Here is a 20,425-nt window from a genome sequence, read left to right on the forward strand (position 1 = left end):
TGTGAAATCTTCACTTCCTTTTTTTGTTTGTTTGTTTCTGTTTTGTTTTGTTGTTGTTGTTGTTGTTTGTTTGTTTGTTTGTTTTCCTCCACACTGAGCAGAGCTGAACAAATACTAGAAAATGGAGATTCTTTTCCCTCTTTCCATTCTGATACTTTCTCCCCTGATGTGGATTAGATTTTGCAAAATAAATGAAAGCTTGCATTTCATTTTTTTCAGAAGAAAGTCATTGAAACACATGACATGTCAAGTTACCAGTGTTTTTTTACCACAGATGTTTTTTTAGTGTCAATCTACAGGACTTTGGTGTAAGTGGAGTGCAGAGAATGCCATACTTCCCCAGTACAGTACAAGGACAGGAGCATTCAGCTTTAATCCAGGAATTCCCCAGAGCTCTGTGAACATGAATGAAATCCTGGAAGGCTAAACAGCTCAGTGAAGCAGCAACAAGGGCTTGATGACAAGGGCTTTGATTCATGAGCTCTGCTAATTTATATGGGAATGAATTAACAGGGTGATTTAATAGGCCCAGAGAGTTACCCACCTGACCTCTTGGCTGGATGTTACCTTCAGCATAACAGAAGGGGCTGAACAGAGCATCTGCCCTGGACTGCTAGCGTTCACAGCCAGGAGTATTAAATAAAGCCATTAGTGATTTCATTTTACATTCCTATGCCAGGTGGCAAGTTATGGTAGACAGGGGGTTCATTCATGATTTCTGTCAGGTCTAGTGGTGCAGTGGCTATGATCTTAGCTACTTCTTCCACCAGTGCTGCTGAGTTTGACAGGCTAGTGGAGGGTGAGCCAAGTTTCTTCCAAGCATCCATTATATAATTCAAGCATTAATTATACACGGTATTCACAAAGGGTAACTACAGGCAGGAGATACTTTTCTTCTTAGGCTCCTTCTAGAGACAATAGAGCTCTTCCAGGTAATGATATCGTGTTTACATTAGGTTCCCGCTTTCTTTTTGGCTTCAGAAGCCTGGGAAGGCTAGTTTCCAATACTTAAGGATAACCTTCTGAATAATGCCCTTAACTATATATGGAAAGGAAATGTGTTACTTTGATCATTTTTGCCTTAAGACATATGTATTATGTATTGTTCTCAACCTCTGAAACTGTTTTCAAATTCTTATTTTATCCAGGTTATGCTCTAAATATGAGGATAATACTTCTGGTGGGATCTTTTACGAGATGCTTTTGGATAATTTAAAAGTTGCCGTTCTTCCTGGTGACTTAAATGGTATCAGTTCACATATATCAAAGGGAGGTCAACAAAGGGAAGAAAAAAGGCAAACAGAGCTTTCAAAAAGGTACTGTTATTAATACAGACAATGTTCTATTTAATGTAAAGTAAAAAAAAAAAAAAAATGACTCAGACTGAGGGTACATGCTGCTTTTCTAATAGTAAGTACTGTCCTCAGCTGATCTCTCATTTCACAGAGATATATTCAGTTGTACAATGCTCAGAGCATTGCATCAGGAGAACAAATACATATGGATCATTCATCAAAGACTGTAGAATTCAGGTAAAAATGGTTGAGCTTCCTTTACAGGGTCCACAAGGATTGTATCTCACTGCATCATTCAACAACTGCGGTTTTGCCCTTTAGACAACATCTGATGAGTAAGCTTGTGATTCTCTGTAGAATCGGCGTGGCTCATTACTCAGGAACAATAGTACACCTAACGGCTGTGACTACTGCAGGCCTCCATGTATGGCCTCCATCTGTCTGAACCAGCATCACTAATATTGGCACCCATGTTACAAAGATGTATGGTTTACTCACTTCTTATTTTGAATATATGGAAATGTCTGAATAATCCAGCAGAAAACAAAATACAACCCAAACCAAACAACCAACCAACAAAAACAAAAGAAACTGAAAAAAAAATCACGTATTCTAATGTGATGAGCTTTGTTTTCCTTAAAATTGTATTGTACACATGTATTTCCTTTCACTTGAACCCAGTGAAAGAAATATTTACCTTAATACATCCATGAAGGTATTCTCACTGCCTATCTTCCCTCATTTTTAAGGGTGCTATTTCGTAAAACAGAGGCTAGCCCCCTGTGCAAAGATCACATTTTCATCAGCAGCTCTGAAGACAGGAGTATCTGAAATCAACAATTCTGTTAGTGATGCATCTTGTCACAGATCGTCCTGAACCTTCTTTTTTTCCTTTTCAACTATCTGACTTTTGTGCTTCACTAGCTATTGGGAGGAGGTCATTTGTTTGAAAGTGTCACCTGACTACCCACCATTCATGTTGGTTGATTGCATTATTCTTATTTCCTTAGGAAACCGAGGTGAAAGTGGTGCTGTGTGGAGGGAGTATAATTTAAAATATAAGCTTGCCTGAAACCAGGGTAGATCATAAGGATCCCTAGTGGCTCTTGTGTCTCTTAACAGGCTTTGAACTCTTTGTGACTCTGTAATTACTGCCTAGATTTCTTAGATATACGTCTAACTCTCCAGTTCTTTTCCTTTCCTCTTTTTAAAGCTAGGTGGTGTGTGTGCTTTTCTGCATAAATTTGGGGCACCATTTTAGCCAGTTCTTTACGTACCAATTTGAATACATAGCAAAATTTATAATGTGTCCTTGCCTTATTTCTTACTAGTGTTCATTTTTCAAGCTACCTGTTTACATTTGACTTTTTGTTGAAGACTGATACAGAAACAGTCTTTAAGAGCTTCATTCCCCTTAATATAATCTGTTGGTAGTTTTTTTTCCCTAGTGAATAGAAAGCCCAAATTTTTCTCAATTGCTCTTATATTATTGAAGTATTTTTAGAATGAGTTCTTATTACTCTTGGTGTTTTTGATACTGAATCTCATATTGTGTTATGGGCTTTCAGATTTTGGTCATATATAGTCATGCTTCTCTTTTATACTACGATGGCATGTTACACTGATGTACTGCCAGCTCTACTTAAGTCATTTTCCCTTTAAACACATTTCCTATGAGATCTTACTTTCTTGAGTATGTAGAAATATGCTTTTTTTCACTATTCTCCTGTCTTTCTTTTACAAGAATCATAAGCTTTGTTGTTCCATCAACACTCCTGCCTAAGCTGTATTTTGCCTTTTCAAGCCATTTCTCTTGGTTAGTTAGAATAAAATTTAGAAAGATTTTCACTTCACTAGATTTTGCAGCATCAACAGGATACCACTGACACATTCTGATAATTGACCGGACAACCTGTGTTCTGCTGTAATCTCTACCCAACCAATTAAAATCTTTTTTTTTTTTTTTACCCTGGGTGATTTTGCTTCTTTTTTTGCTTAGAAGAAAATCTTCAGATCTCCAAAAGCTTTAAATCTAAATCCTATTTTCCCTCTTGAGGATGTATAGTAGGCATCCTATAATTTTAGCACTCAGATTCTCTTAGGCTTTTATCAGTAGAACTCTAAATAAGGTTTAATTTACCAAATGGTAAAATTCCAAGGTCTTCCAGGAACCATAAGGACTTCCATGTCCCCTTGTTTATACCACTTTTCCTGTATTCATGCACTGACAATCAGCATGCTTGATCTTTTCTGTCTGGCTTTGTCTCTTGTGTAACTGTTATGTGTGACCCTATTCCAGGTAGTTATAGACCCTCAGCTAGGTGACTGTGCTTAATGCTTTCCCATGAGCACAGCTCCCTTTTTCAATCCTAATTGAAGACTTCTCTATTAGAATCATAGAATATCCCAAGTTGGAAGGAACCCAGAAGGATCATCTAGTCTAACTCCCGGGTCCAATCAGGACCACACAAAAAAACAGACTATATGTCTGAGAGCATTGTCCAAATGTTGTCCATAGCTTTGGGACTACACAAATGCTTCTTGAACTCTGGCAGGCTCAGGGCCATTACCACTGCCCTGAGGGAACCTGTTCCAGTGCCTGACCACGCTCTTGGTGAAGAACTTTTTCCTAACAACCCCACCTGACCCTCCCATGTCCCAGTTCCGTGCCATTCTCTCGGGTCCTATCGCTGGTCACCAGAGAGCAGAGCTCAGTGCCTGACCCTCCACTCCTTTTCATGAGGAAGTTGTAGACCACAATGAGGTCTCCCCTCAGTCTTCTCTTCTCCAGGCTGAACAAACCAAGTGACTTCAGCCAGTCCTCGTACGTCTTGCACTCCAGACCCTTCTTCATCTTTGTAGCTCTCCTTTGGACACCCTCTAACAGTTTTATACTTTCTTATACTGTGGCGCCCAAAACTACACACAGTACTTAAGGTTATTATGAAGTTATCAAGCTTTCCAAGAATAAGCCACTGACAAGGAAGATAGTCTTCCAGATGACATGCTGCAAGTAATCGTTCATTTATTTCCAGGATACACCCAGCCTTTGCTTCAGTCTTGAACTTCAGTAAAGTGGAACAATATAAAGAACATTTGAATTTACCTTCTTCACCTGTCCTGTGTTTACTTTTTCATTTTCTTGGGGTCATTCATGCCAAGGCCTGTGTGGATAAGCAGGAGAGCATATTAATCAATGGGATGCGGCAGGTAAAGTTGGTAATGTTTTGGCAATCTCTTGTATTCAGACAAGATAGCAGACCTCTCAGAAGACCAGGTCACTTCAGCAGATGAGTCCACCTGACTTACTCAGAAGAGATCCACCAGTAACTGTCATCTTTTGATTCCTCTTGGGATGCTTAGAGTTAATCTTCTATGTGCTACTCAGATCAAAGAATAACTCTTTTCAGTAGCATATTTTTAGAAAGAGAGTTAAAATTTTAAGATTATCTTCAAGTTTAGGAAATACTATAAAATGTACCTAATAAATCTATAAAAATAGGAGTGCTGAATAATTCTGCATTTTGCTTATATGGAAATACATGCTCTCAGATTAAACAAAAGTAATTGTTCTATAATTCATTTTCATGGGGTAAATCCATAACAAAGGCAAAATAGGTACAAGTGGGACACATTACATACCCTTTAATTTAATTTATTTTCTGTGTTTTAAAGTTATTAAATATTTAATTGTTATTTACATTAATGGCTTATTGATGAAGGTTGTGGTATTGCAGCAGAAAGAGTATACAGTTCATATCTATGAACTTTCTTAGAGGGCCTGAAAAAGAAAGGTATGCTGTCCATTCCTCACAAAGGAAAAAAAATGGAAGTGACCTACTTGGGATCAAAGAAGAGGAAATTTCACCTTCACAGGAAAAAAGGATATGTCCTAAGTGACATTTTTTCCTTCTAAAAATTGATGTAATCAATGTAAAGACATAAATTAACTTCTTTCATGTTGGCTTAGTCCTCTCATGTTAACTCAGTATGTATTAAAGGATAGAGGTTGGTCCTTAGCTGATGTAGAAACCCAGGCTCATTATAAACTAAGCCTGTGATTTGGAGGTCTAGGATCTCCATTTGCAAAATAAATACTGCAGAGCAATGTCAGTCTGTTTGTATTTTTAAAAGCAAGCTCTTCTTAAGAACCAGCCATACTTAAGAAAGGTTTGCACAATATAGGCCTTGGAATCAATGTGCGCTATTACTTGATCAACCTGTCATTTTTTTTTGTATCAAAAAAAACTTCTGTGTCCATGTCTTGTTTGTAGTTAGTCGTCTTCATTATTGTTGAATCAAATATTTGAAACTACAAAAAATAAGCAATTTGTCTTCATGCACAATCTTTCAATTTTAGAAGGAAGCAGATTGAAGATCAAGCTAACATATATGCCAAGAATAGAACTGTTGATGAAGTAATTAAAAGGCTGACGGACAGAGTAATACAACAGGCAGCAACTATTAAAGAAAGCTTTTTTACCTACAACAAGAAATCACATGGTAAAATCAGTAAAGCTGGCTTGCAGAAGGTAGGAAAAATGTTTTTCTCTCTCCTGTGCTTTTTCCAGAAGAATGCTTATTGTCTTCTCATTGTGCCTGCTCACACAGCTAGGGTTAAATCCTTCAGGATTGTTTCAGTCACTAATGAGCTAAACAGGCCTCATGCAGGTTATTGTATGAGAAAGGTTCTCAGCTTGTGTTAAAAGACATAAAATTGTTATCCTGTAGCAGCATCTCACCTTAAAAGCTTCAACAGCTTGCAGTGTCAAAAAGAACATGTATGAATTGGGATTTGCGAGACACGGTTGGAACTTGGAGGTCTCATGTCAGCTCTTAATACACCTCTTATGCAAAGTGAGTGGGCATATCTTAAAGAATTGCTTAGCCTTAACTCAGAGTCTTTTAAACTGTCTTTGTAACTCCACAGTAGTAATTGTTAGGAACTGGATATTGTTACATGAAGAATAAGTTTCTTAACAGATGTAGCATGACACTTTAGTGAGAATTAAGTCAACTAGTTTTATGTCATATTTCAGATTTCTGAGCTTCATCCTCCTCTGAACCTCTCATGGACTGCAGTGTGGCTTGTAATCATGCTGAGGTTGGGGGCACTCCCTGGGGTCCCTGGCTGTCTTCAAAGGAGTTGTGTAAGGGATATCTCCTAAAGCCATCTAGTAGCATTTCAGAGTGTTGACTGTTCTCCAATAGGAAAGGAGAACCTTCCTCTAACTGTTATTTGAGTTCAGTTGATTTGAGCATGTTGTAATTTTCCACTGTAATATGTTGGGGAAAAGAATCCACAACAATATGATTGTGTTGAAATTGTATAGTTTTTACTTGCCAAGGATTCCAACTGGATTTTGTATGTCTTTTTGAGGTATGTTTTTATGTGGTGTTCCCAGGGCCCATCGCAGCCTTGACTGCTTATCGAACTCTGCGTGTTGTCCTTTAGACAGACTCTTAAGGTCATGGATTTGGGATTGTAGCTGTGATGCCGGTGGCACCCAGCTGTACATTTCTTTCTTTCCACATTTCAAACCAAAATGCTTTGCTGAAAGTTGACATGGGGCAGGAAAAGAGATATGATGGCAGTAATGCTCCCCTTGTCTGCCTAGGTTTAAGCAAGAGCTGCTGCTAAATAGTGTTATGACAGTAATTCATACTCTACACTTTGTCCAGATACTATCAGAAGGTCAGAAAAGAATTGTACCTTTGAAAATGGCCTGCACAGTCCCTTGGGAAAATTTGTCCCAATCTATTTTTACTGTGGTTCAGCAATAAACATCATTTTCCCATCCATGTTCCATGGGTTGCACGTGTTTTTGCCAAGCTACTGTTGCATAGGCAAATGTACTGGCTGTAAGGGGATGACAGATCTGTTGCCTTCTTTTCCCTCCGTCTTAACATGAATGCATGATGCATATGATAAGACGAACGCTCAGTTACTATAGCGTCTTCCCCCATGAACACTATAGTTATATCTAGCCACATCTTCATACCCTTACGTAGATATCTTTCTGCAATTGTGTGCAGAAAGTGAAATTGCTTTGAAATGAAGGGAAGGGAAAGAGGGAGGACAAAACACACAAAACATTTTTATTTTCTCTTAAAATTTTCTTGTTAACAATACACGTATTAAGAATGTGTTAAAGTGCAACTCATCCCTGCCATATAGATCTGATATTTGTGGCACATACCTTTGGGACATACTGGCTTTGGTTGCTGCAATTACACTACAATGTGATACCTAAGAGGCTTATTTGTTGCCTGCAGCTAATGCAGTAACATGCATTTTGTCACTCTTAGGGAGAATAAACTCATTCTGCCTGCTGCTTTATCTTCTCCATTTGCTGTCTGCATACAACTCACATTTAAGATATTTGTCTAATAACAGAAGCCATTGAAAGTTAATCTTTGTGATTTCATTGTTTTTTTTTATTACACTAGTCATGATATATTTCTGAAGTTTTGGCAATAAGCAAAGGATAAAAAATCATAATCTATGTGCAGCCACATATATACAATACTGCCCTGTGGTGTTCTTGAACCCTGCAAGCTCAGCAGAGTCCAGCTAGGTGGAATATTGTCCAGGAGCTCTGCTCTGCTGTTGCTGCTGCTTTTCATCATTCAAAAAAAAAGGCCTGTTTCCCTGCAATAGTCTTGGTCTGCCCTGCCTGTTATGCTGAGTGAAATAAGCCTCCTCTGAACTGAATGAGGATGAGAGCTCTGTGAATAAGGGTGATTAAAAGGGATTTCTTGTTAGAACCGAAGCGGCTGACTACCTTATGTCTCTGGGAGCTGTCTGGGCATGTGTATTTCCAGGTGAAATGCAAGCTGAAACTGAGTCACCATCACTTGTGATCTTCAAAAATCTCTGAACCTGTTACAAAACAAAGGGGTTTTAACCACTTCGTCCAAGTGGAATTTCAGCTGGGAGTTTTTGCATTGCTCCTGCTTTAACTTCCCTGACATTTCTACCAAGATGTTCATCAACCCCTGCCCCGAATTGTTTAGGAGAACAGCTGCTTTTCATCCCAGAGCTTGTGGAGTTTCAGTGGTAGATAAAGAATCATAGAATATCCCGAGTTGGAAGGGACCCACAAGATCATCAAGTCCAACTTCTGGGTCCAATCAGGACCACACAAAAACCAAACCCTATGTCTAAGAGCATTGTCCAAGCGTTTCTTGAATTCTGGCAGGCTCAGGGCCTTCACCACTTCCCTGGGGAGCCTATCCCAGTGCTCGACCACCCTCTGGGTGAAGAACCTTTTCCTAACACCCAGCCTGACCCTCCCCAGTCCCAGCTCCATGCCAATCCCTTGGGTCCTGTCGCCGTCCCCAGAGAGCACAGCTCAGCGCCTGCCCCTCTGCTCCCATCATGAGGGAGCTGCAGGCCACCGTGAGTCTCCCCTCAGTCTGCTCTGTTCTGGTCTGAGCAAACCAAGGGACCTCAGCCGCTCCTCTCACGTCTTGTCCTCTAGACCCTTTATCATCTTTGTGGCCATTGTTTGGACACTCTGCAACAATTTTATGTCTTTCTTATACTATGGTGCCCCAAACTGCATGCAGTACTCGAGGCGAGGCTGCACCAGAGCAGAGCAGACTGATACTTCCCTCGACTGGCTAGCAATGCCATACCTGATGAACCCCAGGGTACAGTTGGCCCTTTTGACTTCCAGGGCACGCGCTGCTGGCTCATGCTCAACTTGCCGTCAACCAAAACCCCCTGATCTCTCTAGAAGAATATCTAGAAATAGGTGTCTACTACCACTGTAAGCACTGTGGGGAATCTACCCTGGCCTTCAATTTCTGCTTCAGAAGAATGTGGGACGCCCCGTATCACAACTGCAAGCCACGTGTAAATGTTTTTGATACATCATGTTATCATAGATGGCACTGGGCACCAATATTCAGGCAATGTAACCTGTCCTAAGTGCATATGGTTGGGTATTTTGTGATGCATTTTTGGGTAACGCTGAAGTTAAGTGATCTACATTGTCTACTCTTCTTTGACTGGATCCTGACTCTGTAGCTGGGGAGGTGTGCCAACCTCACTGCCTACATTTATGTCAAGTTTGAAAAGTACTACTCTGACCTACAGACTCACCTAGAGCAGCCAGGTAGCCAATGTACAGCTGGACAGTGTTGCTTGTCCTCCAGGGTGGAACCAGTTACTCGAACAGTAAATAGTATAGTGGTAAACATAAAAGGATGTTTGCGTTTGGATTTGTTATTCCAGGCCAAACCATAAAAATGGGCAAAAGATGTCTGCATAATTTGGAAGTGGATAAGCTCTGTTTATTTGGATAACATGATGTAAGAGTAGCACTAAGGGAGGAATAGGGACAGAAGGGACACTAAGGGACAGAATACACACTTACATTCCTCTGAAGGATAACTTATCATTGTATGTCTAAATAACTAAAAACTACAGACATAAAATCGCCAGTTAGCCTTTGTAGGGTTATACCAACCCTGCCAGTTGTCTGTGTGTTTCTTTACAACTTACAGCATAAGGACACCTTTTAGCTGCTTGCCTATGCAGTACCAAAGGTATGATGAAGGTTAGTGAAGGGGGATGCAGAACTTCATTTCCTTTACCAAAGGGTAATGTAGCGCCTCTGGCTTCACTGGCCTGACTCTCCTAGTAGCAGGGAAAGAAGGCATAGACCTTGCCTTTGCACCTTGGGACTTGGATTATTATTAATGTAGTTGGAAATCAGGAAGATGGCAACTGAAGTTTTGTCAGGTGTCCTGGAGTAACATCCACAATTTGTATTATATATGTGGGTTCACTTTTGTGAAGGATTACAGTATCTCCTCACTGTGAGGTTGTCATCAATCATCTTCCTTTAAATAAGACTTAGAAACTATGTATTTTGTGAGCTATTCAGCACAAGACTATGACCTAGTCTTAGAATTTAATATGGCTTAATCTTGCATGTAGTTTTGGAAGAATTTTATCATTTTTTTTTTTTTCTCTAGATGAAAGTGCTAATAGTTGAGGCTGTAGTCACCAACATTGCTATTGTGACTGATTCTCTTCAGCTTTGATTGGATTTGTATGGCCAGATTTTCTTATCGCTACTATTTATGTATTTGATCTAATGGTAAATTCTTATTCAACTGAACATAAAATGTACTTGCTTATCCAGAAGCTTTACATCCATAGAAAGGAATGTTAATTTGCTAATTATTCTTATTTTTAACACTCTTTATGAGTTCTGCCATTTAATGAATTTTTTCTTTTAATCTGTGCAATTAACTAAAATATAATAACAGGAGTAATCACTGTAGGAACACTTGGAGAACCAGGACAGAGCTGTGCAGGATAGTTATAAAGGGAAACACCTAAATCAGGAGTTACAAAGCAGCTGAAAGTAATGAAAGGTTTTACAGGAAGCCCTCAGCAGCAGCAAGGGCTGCAACTACAACTTTTCAGGGAAACAGGAGGTGGGAAAAGGGGAAGAAAAACAGGGACCCCTCTACAGTCACCTACCAGGTAACATTACAATGAGAGACTGCTGCCATATTGGAGCACTCTGGCTCTTAGATGGAGACAGAGAGGCAGAGGGTCTGGAAAATAAGAGAGAGAGAGAGAGAGAGAGAGAGAGAGAGAGAGAGAGAGAGAGAGAGAGAGAGAGAGAGAGAGAGAGAGAGAGAAGGGGACATAGGAGGAACACAGAAAGATCAGAAGGATTTTGCCAAATTAGATTACCTAACATGGATCCCCAAATCTTCTTTGAAGAGCAGCAACCGAGAAGGGATCTTAACCTTCCACCTGGCTGCAGCTATGTATGGTTCAGCGATTTGAAAGCATTCTGCAGCATTTCTTGTCCAGGAAGTACTTTTGGCAGGTGTGTGGAGAAAAGTGGTAGTAGCAAACTCTACGAATGACAGATTTCTTCCAGTCTGCTAAATGAGTGAACTTTATTTCTTCTCACTTTTTACTTCCCAGGTGAAATTTAATCTTAGTCTGTCACTTGGTTTTTTTGCTTAAAATGCCAGTCTCAAAAATAGTCTAATTTTGCTCTGTCTCTTTCTGTGTAGAATTGAAGTTGTGCAGAGTAGATCTATATTTAAATGGTTTACTGCAAATATAAGGAAGAGAGAACAATTTTCAGAGTAATTTCAAGTTGAGCCATAGGATAAAACATCCAGACTTTTACTATTCGAAGTGGCATATTAAGTAACAAAATGGGCCATTATATAGCTTATTTTATTTCTCTTGTAACAAATGTTGAAGATCATGGCATGCCAGTGGATGACGGTCAATTCAATCTACTAACAAAAAAGCTAGGGGTAGCAGATGGAGGGTTGAGTTATCTGGATTTTGTCGCGACATTGGAAGGTAAAGTAACTTTAGCATCAATACAGCATGAAAAAATCCTTTCATGGAAGGTACAGAACTTTTCTTTTTCAAGAAAATACTATTGTGAAATTAGGAAGAGATCAATGGTATGATTTTTAGCACACGGATGACCTTTTTCTCTGTAGTTCTTTCACTTCTGATCCAGTTAAACTGCTGAGTAGCTGACCCAGGGCTGGAGGGAAACTGGAACATATGGGATGTGGCCAAAAGTCCATAGAGAGGTGTGATGGAGATTGCAGAGTGACTAACAGATTGCAGAGTGACCGACTGATCTCTCTGCCTAGAGTGTGTTGTCGTCACCGTCATTTCTTACTCTTATTCACAGTCTGGGGATTGCGTTATATCCTAAATTACAACAAATGATTTTGTCATAGTGGTGTCCAGAAACATTTTTTGTTCTGTGTTTAAAAAAAAAAAAAAAAAGAGACAATAACTATTCGTTTCAGGAATGAAAGATCTGTTAGTAAGCCATTAGTGATAAGTTTTTTAGTGGTGCTATATACAGCTGGAACTCTGTGGTGTGATCTGGTTACTTATTGGTTTATGGCTTTAATTTAAAGTAGTGCTTTTGAATGTTAAAACTGTATTATGCCTCTGTATTATGCCTCTGTTGTGTTTGTCAGAGGTGTGGTTTTACTATTTTCCACACTGCTATTATTTTCTGCTGTCATTATTTCTTTTTTAGATCTAAGACAAGGGGGAGAGCTGACTTGTGGCTGGCTGACATAATATTCAGACTTTTCTTCATTCAGACCTTGAAGTTTAGAAGTTTGTGATTACAGCTGACTAAACATCTGTCCATCAATATAACGTGCTTTCATCCAGTAGCCTAATAAATGACATTTGAAGCAGATTGGTCTGGGTGAAAGTGAGTGTGCTAGCTTTTTGATTTAAGTCAAGAATCAACAGTATTTTTCCTGTTTTTAAAGCTTTTGCTTTTTATCAATTTTGAGAATCACAGATTTTCTTTCAGGATGTTACTTTATCTCATAGTTGTAAGAGGAAGTGTTTGATATAAAGTAAGTCTCAAATGTCAGAAGGGAAAGAAAAAGAAGCCCTAACTTCTATTTTTCTATAATTTATTAAGGTAGGGAGAAGTCTGACCCTTTTGTCTATAGTTATATTACTGGTAAATAGTCCTAGTTTTCTTCTGGTAAGCTTTAGTAGGAAGATAACATGAGTAGAAATTTTGACTAAAATTCAATACAGACTGGAACTGAAAAAAGGGAGGGATGCGTGTGTCTGTATGGGTGAGTACAGTTTGTAGAATCAAATCGGGAGAAATGAAAAAATGATGCAGTGAATACAATTTAGTGATCTCATCAAGTAGCTATAGGGGGTTTCTTTGTGTGGAGGAGTATGTAAATAATATAAAAAGAAAGGAAACATTCCTTGAGGACAGACCATTAATTTAGAATTTTTCTTATCAGTGAGGAGGAAGGTGTACTGAAATGTCAGTGCATATGTTTTTTGTAAGTTTTTCCTGTTTTAAAATCTGATGTGAATTACTTTCAAGTTATAATAGAGCATACTAGAAATTTGCTAACCATATGAAGGAAGACATACCTACAAGCTGGTGGCAATATTTAATCAATGGGAAGACATACGGGTGTTGCTATTTTTTTTTCTCATCCAAAGGTTTCTGGGAGGCTACATGCTGTACAGTGTAATCTTGTTGTAGCTTCAGCTATGTAAACCATTTTGCTGCATAGGGATGGCTCACCTGGTTAGGTTTTAGGAGTTGCTGTCTTTCTTGATGAACTGTTGTCTCTATAAACCTAAGGAAGATTTAGTGTAAAAAAAAAACCACCTTTTCAACAAAGCAAATATGCCAATGAACACTGCGCATATCCGTGTGAGACGGGACACTGGGATGTAGTGTGGAGGTTTCATAGCAAAGAGCTCATTCACAGATAATCTTCTCCGTTTGTCCAGTGACATTTATGCTTTTGCTGTGTATCCCCTGTATGCCCCATACGTTGTAGAAAAATTATAAAATGCTCAAGAGACGTCAAAATATGTTATTTAGTCTCTTCCCCAAAACCATGGTGAAATGGTTTCCTGGAGTATCACTGTACAATATGCAGAAGGAATCAGGAAGATCTGGAACAGAGACCAAAATAGCTTTTCTGTGGCCTAAAAATACCTTAGCCCTTCAGGACTGGAAGTACACATGTGCCCTGCTGGGAAGCTGGCTGTCTCCTATTCCTGATCCTGCTGGGTTGTGCAATAACAAATTAAAATTGTGAAAATGTGAAGCTGCCATTTGTGCAGGACTAAATCTTACTGGAAAGGAACATCAGGCGAAATAGTCTGAGGTGAGATACTCTGTCTGAACTGGAAAGTAAGGATCATTTTGATGTCAGGTCTTCTGAAATAGTTTACGTTGATTCAAAACAGAGGAGGGCTTAGCTGTGATAGAAATGCTTCAGGGGAGATGGTCTAGCATGCAGTAGTTGTACTACACAGTCAAAGACAAGTCAAATTAATTTTTGTGACATTGTCTGCAGCAGCTGCAGACCATGAGTTCCCTCACTGAGACAGACGATACAACAGCAAATCATGGCTTTCACGGTATTCCTCTTCTCATCCCCCAGTCTGATACCTTCCTTCCTCAAAAGAGCCAGACTCCAGAGAAGGCTAAAGGAAAAGCAAAAGACCTTGTCTCATCTGTGCTTTCCTCCACTGAAACTGTCCACTAGGATCTTTCTTCACCTTGTACTGGGAAAACTATAGCAGCTGAGGCAGTTACTGTAAATTGGGTGGACACCCCTAGTATTGTATACAGCTACATACGTCATCATGTTTGGGCTGTAAAGAACATGATTGCAGAGTTTCTTGTTTTATTTATGGTATATTACAGTGCTATTTATCAGATATGTTTAATACCATCTTTTCAAAATTTGTCACTCTGATTTCTCTATTCCAAATGCTGGATTGAATGGGCCAGGAACTACGTTATGTAACAGCCTAAACCAAAGAGTAAATAATGCTAAATATCGCTACATGACTGCTGAAGAATGTCTCAGTCAGCTTAATGATGGGCTGATTGAAGTCTATGGGGTAAATACATCAAGACATGAGTTGCTTTGGGCAGTGAAGCTGGTTGCTACTTGTGATACAAACATTTGTTCTAAAAGTTGGTTTGGAGGAGCTGTCAGAAAAGTGACTTGAAACTATGCTAGATTTCATGTCTTCTGTGTTCTCAGAAATTTCCATTTCAAATACATTCAGTTTTCAAGGCAAAAACTTTTTTTCCCACTAATTGTCTTCTCTGCAGCCTTTGCCAGGAAAATAAAATCCGAGTTATTTTTTCCCATCCTTTTGTGAGCATAGCTATTAAAGGTTCTGCAATTAGGGGAGAATAATTCCGTGCTACTCATTCATGGAACAGTCCATCTATTCATGACAGTGATCTTTAAAGAAGAGATTCTTAGTCCCTAAAGTTTGCAACACGGTGTTTTTAATCAAGAGTTGTTTTCCATCTTTTCTGTGTTTACTTATTATTTTCTGTAACAACCATTAGAATGTACCCCTTGAAATCCTACCATGGATATGCACAGCATACAAAATAGCATATTTTACAAAAGGAAAGAAGCTGCAGTCATTAGCCTTTTGCTCAGTTCATTCTATCCCTGTTCACTAGGAGAACTGGAAAGATCAGCAGTCCTCTGGGGGTCTTGTGGGGTCCTCTGTTCAAACCAGCCTGGACACCCCTAAAAAAGTTGATCATATTGACAGGTATTACTTCGGATTTCTGTAGATCTGCACCATTTGAAAGGTGTTGGAGCATTTTACGCCTATTTTAATGGGAGAATGTGTTCAGCTAGAAGATTAATTGCTGTAAAGTCTCTCTTCATACCAGGTTTTCTAAGGGTGTGCAAGACGATGGGTAAAGATGAGTCACCTCTCAGTATGGTACTGATGGAAAGTGGAGGCTACTTTGTAAATTTTGGGGGCATGACTTTTTGATGCTCGCTGCTTTTGCTCAGTTCTGTACATGCTTAAGATGAAAGCAATAGGACTACACTTTATTGCAGACTAACCCAAGTGTTAAGTAAGGCAGTATTATTGGTGTTTTGTATTCTTAAACTGCATTAAAATATTTGTCTGTTGTCAAAACAAGTCTAGAGCAATATTTTTTGTGTTTTAAAATATGTAGTTGACATATTGAATATATTTAGTTAAATATTCCTTGTTAGGACACCTATTCTGCCTTCCGTGAAACAGACAGTAACCATGATGGTATCATCAACATGCCTGACTTTCAGCAATTCTTGGACAGCTTTCTATGTGGTCTTAGAGATGAGAAGTTCTTGCACCTACTTGGTTTCTTGGGAATGAACCTGACCACCACGTTAAATTACCAAGAATTCTGTCAGCTGTTCCAGACCCAGGAAACTGAGGATGTACACCCTCGGCTGGTGCCATCTCGCAAGTAAGAAAGAAAAAGTTGAGTTGTACCTACAATAATCTGATGTGTTTACAGAAATGAATATGCTGTGTGAAAATTGGTATTAGGTATGATTGAAAGAAAATATATTTTAATATTTCCTTATCAAGCTGAAGTTGGGTAGCTTTATAAAGTGCTCCATGATTATAGGACAAAAATCAGATGTTAAATCCACCTCTAAGTTAAAATTGTGGAATTACCCTGGGGTTTGTTTAAATACATAATGTTAAATATATATACTGGTAACCATATTGGAGTCTTAGAGCTGAGCTAACCTCTGAGCTAGACAACTGGGCTGTATCTCACAAGCATGCAGAAATAGGGGCATGTTTTGGGAATCAGAAATCATTTCTGTCAGTTCTGAGACTAATCTAATTGTCAATGTACCCTGCCATAGCCCTAGGCCCTCCGCTCCAGACCTTCATGCCACTAGGGAACTGGGTGTAGACCAGATCAGGTGCACAGAAATGCTGAGGTGCTGCAGAGTGGGCAGAGGATAGGGAGAGTATTGCAGCAGCCCCCTTTACTATGTGAAGTGAAGCTGCCTAAAATGTCTGAGATTTTAAAGTTTGAAATAATGCAGAAATTATGAAATAATGAATATCATTTAGGCACTAAAAATACATTCTAAAAACTCAGTATGAAACTGTTTAACTATGCAAACAGAGAAATTCATAAAAAATAATGACAAGGTACAGTAGTACAGCAGGACTGAAAAACCTCCTGATGAGCGTCTCATCTCTGCTGTGGCAATGAAGATGTGATATATACACATAGGCTTATTTCCCAGTTTTCATTTGTCTATTACAGCATTACTGTTGGCTCTGTTGTTACTAATATTTATCTGCTTGGTTTGCTTTTCTTTTTTTCTGAATTGGACAACTGAGTGAATCAAGGACATCAGTCTAAAACAGTGTGGTGGTTTTACTGTGCTAGGCAGCTGAACACCACAACCGCTCTCTCACTCCCCCTCCTTAGATGAGGAGGGGAAGAAGTAAAGGAAAGAACAATTCACGGGTTGAGATAAGGATGATTTAATTAAAGGAAAAAAGAAATAATTATTAAGGAAAGATTATAATTAATTAAACAATTTAACTAGACAATTTAACTAAACAATTAACAATTTAACTAAAGGGGGGGAAAAAAAGGGAAAGGAGAAAAGGGAGGGGGAAAGGGAGAACTAAACAAAACAAGTAAAGGGTATGTGGAGGTGCAGAGGAAAGAAATTACTCTCTACTTCCCACAAATGAGCGATGCTTGACCACGTCCTTGAAGCAGGGCCTCAACGAACGTAGCCGGTGTTCGGAAGGAGGACAGACGTTTTCACAAGAAGAGCCCACCCCCCTCCTCTTCTTCCTTTTTCCACCTTTTATTGCTGAGTGTGACATCATATGGTATAGAATATCTCTTTGGTTGGTTTCGGTAAGCTACCCTGGTGATGTTTCTTTTCTCACATTTTTGCCCACCTCTAGGAGGGTTAGAAAGAGTCCTGATTCTGTGCCAGCAATGCTTAGCAGCAGACACAACACTGGTGTGATACCACTGCTGTTTTAGCTACAAGTGCAGAGCACAGCACTGTATGGGCTGCTGCAGGGAAAGTTAACATCCCAGACCGACCCAGTACAAACAGGAAAGGAAACTGATGGTGACTGGGTCTTGCAAACAGTAGGAGTCTGAGACCAATTAATGTCTCACTGTCATTTCTGTTTCAGCTTGGACTTAGCTAGGCATTGAAACAGTTTGGATTTAGCTCCAGGTTTTTCTCTTTTCAAATACTATTACTGTTTTAGAAGTCCAGTAATGATAATGTGGTGTTCAAAAGCCTTCAGAACACTCTTCTGTTTCCCAGCCAAGTTTTTAGACCATTTCTGCTGGTGAATAGTTTAGGTTTATGGAATCTTCTCTCAAATGGTGGGAGTGGGGAAAAAATCAACAGGTTCCCAGGCACCTAAAATAGATTATTGTGGCAATCGTTTGTCTAAATCTAGATGGAACCCTCAGCAAAGGCTGAAGCCCTGAGCTCTGGCAGCTCGGAAGGGCCTGAGTTCGCAATGCAGCAGTTCTCCAGGACCTGGTTCTGTTTCTGCACGTGCCATGGGTGGTACAAGAACACAGCAGGCAGTCCAGATGTCGTTATTGCGTCTTGCCTCTTCTGTAGACTTGGTATTCTTCTGTCACTTGTATGAGAGCATATCCAAGAGTGCAGCTGAACCAGGCTCTGAAGCCTTGTGTCTGCAGTATTTGTTTATAAAGCAATAGACAGGTGTTGTGGTTTAGCCCGGCTGGCAGCCAAACACCACACAGCCGTTCGCTCACCCTCCCCCCTCCCTCTCTGGGATGGGGGAGAGAAACGGGAAAGTGAAGTCTGTGAGTTGAGATAAAGACAGTTTATTAAGACAGGGAAAATAATAATAATAATAATAATAATAATAATAATAATAGTATTAATAGTAATAATGTGTATGAAATAAGTGATGCACAATGCAATTGCTCACCACCCTGTTGACCGATGCCCAGCCTATCCCCGAGCAGCCGGCCCCCCCCCCTCCACCCCGGCTAGCCACCCCTATATATTGTTCAGCATGACGTCAGATGGTATGGAATACCCCTTTGGCCAGTTTGGGTCAGCTGTCCTGGGTCTGTCCCCTCCCAGCTCCTGCTGCATCCCTAGCCTGCTCGCTAGCAGAACAGAGCGAGAAGCTGAAAAGTCCTTGGCTTGGTGTAAGCACTGCTCTACAACAATTAAAACATCAGCATGTTATCAGCGCTCTTCTCATTCTAATCCAAAACATAGCACCCTGCCAGCTACTAGGAGGAAAATTAACTCTGTCCTACCTGAAACCAGGACAACAGGGAAGAAACTGGTGCTAGAACATAGTGTGTTAAGAGAAATTAACAGGCTTTCCTCAATTTTCTAACTGGAAGTGCTTTGAAAGGCTGAAGAGAAGTGGTCACCAGAAGAAGGAATCTTCTTATGTGGAGGAAGGTGCACAATTTCGAAGAACAGTGAGACATAACATTCCCTCAATTCTCAGTAAGATGTGTCCTTGCATAGCGTGTGGATTTAGTCACCTTTCTGTGCAGTGTGACAGCTGTGCCGGATGCTGATCTGAGGCACCCATGTTTCCCTACCTGCCAAGACTGCACCAGGTCCCAGAAGTTAGGCACTTGGTAGTGATTGAATTTGTTTGCAAGTGTGGGTCTTACTCCCTAAATTTACTAGCCATGCCTTGGTGGTTCACAAAGACAATTTTGTTCTAAGCTATTGATGTAAATCAAGGGTAATCTTCCTGGAGTCACTCCAGGATTTAATTGTTTCAGAGATAATTAACATTTCCTTCTATGCGTACAAATGATCCACGCGGGCTCTTGAGTTTGAGGGAGAATTGAACAACATTGATTTGAAAATAAATAGGGAATTACAAAATTTAAAACATCTTCACTAACCTGCAGCTAGAGAAATAAGGCAATATTTAAAGAATTGTTTGCACAGATGTGAAGTAACAGTTCTTAATGGGTATCTTAAACTATGAAACAAAACCACAACTACCATGAAGAACAACAAAAGTAAAGGAAACTTGTAGAGATTAAAGATCCCACTAATGTAAAACACAGTTGTTATTTTATTTTTTTATTTTCTGAGAAAAAAAAAAAAAAAACAATCAACAAAAAGCAAACAGATAATAACGGATGCAGAGCTAGCTTGTGATCAGGCTCATTACTACCTTGTTATCAAAGCAAGAACCAGATGGCATGACCTAGCAAGGGTAAGAAGAATGTTTTCTTTAAATAAATAAGCAGCACTAATAGATTTCAGAACATTATGCAATGTTGATCTTCAGAGTCTATAAATATGCAAAAAGACCCATGCAAAACAGCTCATTAATGATAAAAACTTACTGTGTGAGTTAAAAAAAAAAAAACAATTTGAATAATGCTCAATTTTTGTAATGCTAATTATATAGTAGATGTTATTACAGTTATTTCTGAAACTAACTTCATGTTTTACTATTGTTGGTTTTATTTAATGTTTCTGTTATAAGAGTAATTATGGGATTCATCCGAGGCCTATTCGATTACGTGCTGTACACAAACACATACCTATTGCTTTACTGACTACCAGTGTTGCCCTGCACACAGAAGCATTGATTTGGGGCGTTTACACCATCCAAAGAGACTCTCACAAAACTGTCTTATAATTTTTTTCAGCATTTTTTTTAATTTGTTGAGTAGTTGCAATATTTCAACAATAGAATAGCTCAAGGAAAAATAATATTTTTTTTTCATGAAATGTTTGCATAA

The 20,425-nt window shown here is 39.3% G+C and overlaps 1 protein-coding gene across 1 annotated transcript in view; it reads left to right on the top strand.

The window, feature by feature from the left end:
- The window catches only part of EFCAB6 (EF-hand calcium binding domain 6), an 86,652-nt gene that overhangs the window by 25,372 nt on the left and 40,855 nt on the right, over positions 1-20,425 (top strand). Inside the window, 7 exon segments of the mRNA XM_040561488.1 lie at positions 5,656-5,798; positions 8,978-9,070; positions 11,512-11,649; positions 15,536-15,615; positions 15,873-16,108; positions 19,060-19,129; positions 19,780-19,890. Coding sequence (XP_040417422.1) covers positions 5,656-5,798; positions 8,978-9,070; positions 11,512-11,649; positions 15,536-15,615; positions 15,873-16,108; positions 19,060-19,129; positions 19,780-19,890 — 871 coding nt within the window.

Source organism: Cygnus olor, chromosome 1 (assembly GCF_009769625.2).
Source record: "Cygnus olor isolate bCygOlo1 chromosome 1, bCygOlo1.pri.v2, whole genome shotgun sequence".
NCBI classification, from domain to species: Eukaryota; Metazoa; Chordata; class Aves; order Anseriformes; family Anatidae; genus Cygnus; species Cygnus olor.